Below are 5,000 nucleotides of genomic sequence, written 5' to 3' on the forward strand. Positions count from 1 at the left end.
ATTTCCGAATTATTAATTGTTTATTTCGTTGAGATGTGTTCCGATATCTGAAAATTCTAAAAATCGCTTTCCACTGAGTTTTGCCGACGAGAAGGTAGCTTGTTTTCGAAGACGACATGACCTCGTGTTTCTTGTTCACAATTAAAAGGAAACAAACACAAATTCTTGACAGAACACTTATGTGATACTAACTGCACCATCGACTGCATATAAATATTCATAAATGGACACTGAATTAAATGGAATGAACATAAATGAAAAATTGAATTGATCGATTGATCGTTTCTTTTAGCCCGTTGTAGACTACTATGTGTTGCGATGTGTTTGAAGGAGATGGCAACGTCGTCTTTACCGCCGAAATAAAAGAATAATCGAGATATAATAAAACACACACAAAAAAACAACAACAGAATTTAAATGGCCTTTATTACTTCCACGACGATCACATCTATTTATTGCACAAAGAAGAAAATGTCGTCATTTGATGTCAGATGTGCCGCACCCTTGGGGATTTAAAAAAAATTCTCCCAAGCTTATCATATATCATATTTGATACAGAGCACTTTTCAACGATTTTTTTTAGATGTCTCTTTTTTCCCGGCCTCGTGATTCTTTGACTGGATAAAGCGGGAAGCACAAGTGAGTCTTGAAGGCTTTGCCTCTTGTTACGTATGAAGTACGCAGCTTTCAGTTCTACGAATACTCATTTGTGTTGAAAAGCAGAAAATATTATTTGGATCGATATATATTAATCGTAGCAGGCCTGCTTGTAACACTAAATAAGAGCTCGCTCATTCAGCCACACAGTCAGTGGGTGAGATGTTGGATGAAGCAAGTTAAGAATCGAGGATTTTACTGACCTGAGTAAGAAAGATGCTGCGTCAAACAAACTGCCGTAACTACACCTTGCCTGGAAAGCCCACAATGCTAACAAACTATTTCTACCGTCGTTATACACAAAACTGTGAAAAAACAAGGGGAATCCCAAACCAAAAGTACGCGTTATTCTGAATTTCCGGAACTGTTCCATTTCATTTTACATGGGTTACTTTGTGACGTCAATCAGCCGTGGTACGCATACTTGCGTGGTTAATATAACAACCTGCCGTCCCTTAGTGTCAACTGAATGGACTCATCTACTGCGACAGCTATTTTTAGACAGAGGCGGCGAGCAGCCAAAAAACCCATCGCTACCTCCAAAACATCGCTGTGTATTGGGAGCTGCTCAGCATATTGCATCTGGCCTCCGAACGATATGAAAAACACACATATTTAAGATTATGTTATCATATATATATATATATATATATTTTTTTTAAGAAAAAGAAAAAGAAAAGAAAAACAGACATATTAAAGATTATATTACTGTTAAAAAAAACAACTTAATATATCTTTCAAAGCTAGGTATTGAGTGTTTTACAGACTTCCACGCTTGGACTATCAGATCTTGGTCTCTGACCGAGGATAGGCGCTACATAAGCATCCGCATCATCATCATCATCGTCGTCGTCGTCGTCATCATACTGTACCAGGGTGACATTCTCTACCGGGGTGACATTCTTTACCAGGGGGAAATTTTGTACTGCAACACCCTCCCTCCTTCCCCTCCCTCCCTCCACAACTCTCCTGGGACAGTGTGATGTTGACAGTGTGATGTCATTCTACCCACGTGACACTTATAACAAGGTTCGAGGACTATAATGATTGTGCTCAAACAGACAAGCTCAGTACGAGTGCATAGCCGCCTTCTGCACTTCATCTTGAAACTCCAGTCTTGTCTTCAGGCATTCGTCCACTCTCGTGGTATATATTTATCTATTTAACACGACCACTAGTTGTGTAGGCAAGGACATCGTTGACTTTTGTTTGTCGCTCTTGCTGTGCCATGAATGTGTTTCTGGATAACTTATTGATGAATAGTTAACTAACTAGACAACAAAATAGTGTTGAGTTTGTCTTAAAGGTTTTGTGTAAAATGTTTTCGTACTAAATTAATCAAATTGCGATTATTTTTTGTTTGGATTATCTTTTCTATGGTGTTTTTTTCATGACATTGAACATACATGTATGAATAATCACGTCAGCAATAAGTAATCTATATCATTTTCCTGTGTATGTTTCAAAATCAAACGTCTTTTGCAAGAATTCTACTTGTTTCGTACACTTAGTATTCACACACACACACACACACACACACACACACACACACACACTTTTATCAACACAGTACTTATTTTTAAACCGTAGAAGAAAATGATAAAACTTTCACAACACACCCACTTTAGCACTCCTACAAATGTCGAACCATTGTTCATCCATCGTGACCCTAGGTTCCGGCACCATGGCAGCATTAACAGACACCACTGCCAAAGACGGAGAGACGAAGGAAGACTGTCTTCAAAATGGCGACCACGTCTCGTTGGAGACGTCAGCAGAGACAAAGATCGACCATCTTCAAAATGGCGCGGTGGTGACGTCAGAGACCAAGATCGACTGTCTTCAAAATGGCGACCATGTGACGTTGGAGACGTCAACAATAACCAATAACTACGATTGTCTTCACAACGGCGATCTCACTATGGCAGAGGAGAAGGAGAAGGAGGAGGAGGAGAAGGAGGAGACGTCGGAAAGCCCGCCGGATCAGTTCGTTCATCCGGAGGGAGGGTGGGGGTGGGTGGTGTGCCTGACCTCCATGTGCAGCAACGGCACCATGTTCGGCAGCCTCAACACCTTCGGCATCCTCTACGTGGCCCTGGTCAGCAGGTACCCTGGGGACGACAGTGCTTTTAGGATCTGTGAGTATGAACATTGCTTTTGATTAGGATCTGTGAGTATGAACATTGCTTTTGATTAGGATCTGTGAGTATGAACATTGCTTTTGATTAGGATCCGTGAGTATGAACATCGCTTTTGATTAGGATATGTGAGTAAATCGCTTTTGATTAGGATATGTGAGTATGAACATCGCTTTTGATTAGGATATGTGAGTAAATCGCTTTTGATTAGGATATGTGAGTATGAACATTGCTTTTAATTAGGATCTATGAGTATGAACATTGCTTTTGATTATGATCTGTGCATATGAACATTGCTTTAATTATGATCTGTGCATATGAACATTGCTTTAAATTAGGATCTGTGAGTATGAACATTGCTTTTAATTAGGATCTGTGAGTATGATTATTGCTTTTAATTAGGACCTGTAAGTATGAACATTGCTTTTATGATCTCTGCATATGAACATTACTTTTAATTATGATCTGTGAGTATGAACATCGCTTTTTATTATGATCTGTGAGTATGAACATCGCTTTTTATTAGGATCCATGACTATGAACATTGCTTTTAAATATATGTGAGTATGAACATTGCTTTTAATTAGGATCTGAGTATGAACATCTTTTTATTATAATCTGTGAGTATGAACATTGCTTTTAATTAGGATCTGTGAGTATTAACATTGCTTTTGATTAGGATCTATGAGTATGAACATGGCTTTTTATTAGGATCTGTTAGTATGAACATTGCTTTTTATTATGATCTGTGAGTATGAACATTGCTTTTAACTATGATATGTGAGTATGAACATTGCTTTTAAAGATATGTGAGCATGAACATTGCTTTTAAGATATGTGAGTATGAACATTGCCTGTGCGTAGCCTCCTTAGGAAAGCGCTTTTAAGACACTTAAATCATGTGCGTTGCCGCCATAGGACAGCGCATTTGTGGTATATGAGTATGAACATAACCTGAGCGTAGCCTAGAACGTAACCTAGAGGGTAGCCTTGAACAGCGTTTCAAGATGAATAAGTATGAATATTGCCTGTGTGTAGCCTGCACAGAACAGCGCTTTTAAGATATATGAGTATGAACATTACCTGCGAGTAGCTTCGTGTGACAGCTTTTTTTTCTTTTTCTTTTTTTAAGATATGTGAATATAACCATTGCCTATGCGAAGCCTACAACACTTTTAAGACATGTGAGTCCTGTACGTAGCCTACCTAGAACAACTCCTTTAAGATATGTGAGTATGAACATTGTGCGTAGCCTGCCTAGGACAGGGTCTTTGAGATATGCATGAACATTTTATATGAGTATTTACACTACATGTGCGTAGCCTACGCAGGAAAATCCTTTAAGATATGTGAGTATGACCTTTGCGTACCCTACCCAGGACAGCTCTATTAGTATACGTGAGTATGAACATTGCCTGCGCGTAGCATAACTAGGACAGCACTTTTAAGATATGTGAGTATGAACATTACCTGTGCGCATCTAACGCTTTGGGTGTGGATGGGAGATAAGGAAAATGATATGGTTGTGTGAACTAATACTTGGTGTTAAAGAAATACGATGTGTGTGTGTGTGTGTGTGTGTGTGTGTGTGTGTGTGTGTGTGTGTGTGTGTGTGTGTGAGAGAGAGACAAGACAAGACAAGACAAAATCTTTATATAGATAAGCAAGTAACATACTTTTTTACATCCAGTCCTCGCCCTAAAGAGGGATCAAAGCTAAAGAAGCGAAAATGACGGGGGGAAAAAAGGAGAGAAAAAAATCAAAATACAATCAGAATTCACAATGATTTCACCATTCACATTCTAAAGCTTTTTCAGGATCGGTGTGTTGATAGACATGAGAAAGTGGAGAAGAAAATAAATCATGCAAAAAAGTATATGTGTTAAAATTGGTGAAACATCTATATCCAGTGGTTTTGTGACTTGCTTTTGGAATTTTAATACCTTTTCAAAACAGAGAGAGAGAGAGAGAGCACAGTATCACATTTTAGATTTCTGACATGTACCCATCCCTGCCTCTGTTGCATAATATAATGATCTCATATGATTATGTCCAACGTCATTTAGACGTTTAACATAAATAATTCATCATTTACTTCCGTGTCCCAGAACACCTTAAGAGCTCAAGATCCTAAAGCTGCAGCACGAAATGCCAGTGTAGTTTTACCTCAGGGTTTGAAAGTCATAGTCCTTTTACAAAAGACCA

General features: G+C 38.6%; 1 protein-coding gene across 1 annotated transcript in view; it reads left to right on the plus strand.

Moving 5' to 3' along the window:
• Positions 1 to 1,746: 1,746 nt before the first annotated feature.
• LOC143297651 (monocarboxylate transporter 10-like) overlaps positions 1,747 to 5,000 on the plus strand; it is a 9,707-nt gene continuing 6,453 nt past the window's right edge. Inside the window, exons 1-3 of the mRNA XM_076610069.1 lie at positions 1,747 to 1,803; positions 2,331 to 2,780; positions 3,959 to 3,979. Coding sequence (XP_076466184.1) covers positions 2,342 to 2,780; positions 3,959 to 3,979 — 460 coding nt within the window. The 5' untranslated portion in view covers positions 1,747 to 1,803; positions 2,331 to 2,341. The remainder of the gene's footprint in view (positions 1,804 to 2,330; positions 2,781 to 3,958; positions 3,980 to 5,000) is intronic.

Source organism: Babylonia areolata, chromosome 23, assembly GCF_041734735.1.
Source record: "Babylonia areolata isolate BAREFJ2019XMU chromosome 23, ASM4173473v1, whole genome shotgun sequence".
NCBI lineage: Eukaryota > Metazoa > Mollusca > Gastropoda > Neogastropoda > Buccinidae > Babylonia > Babylonia areolata.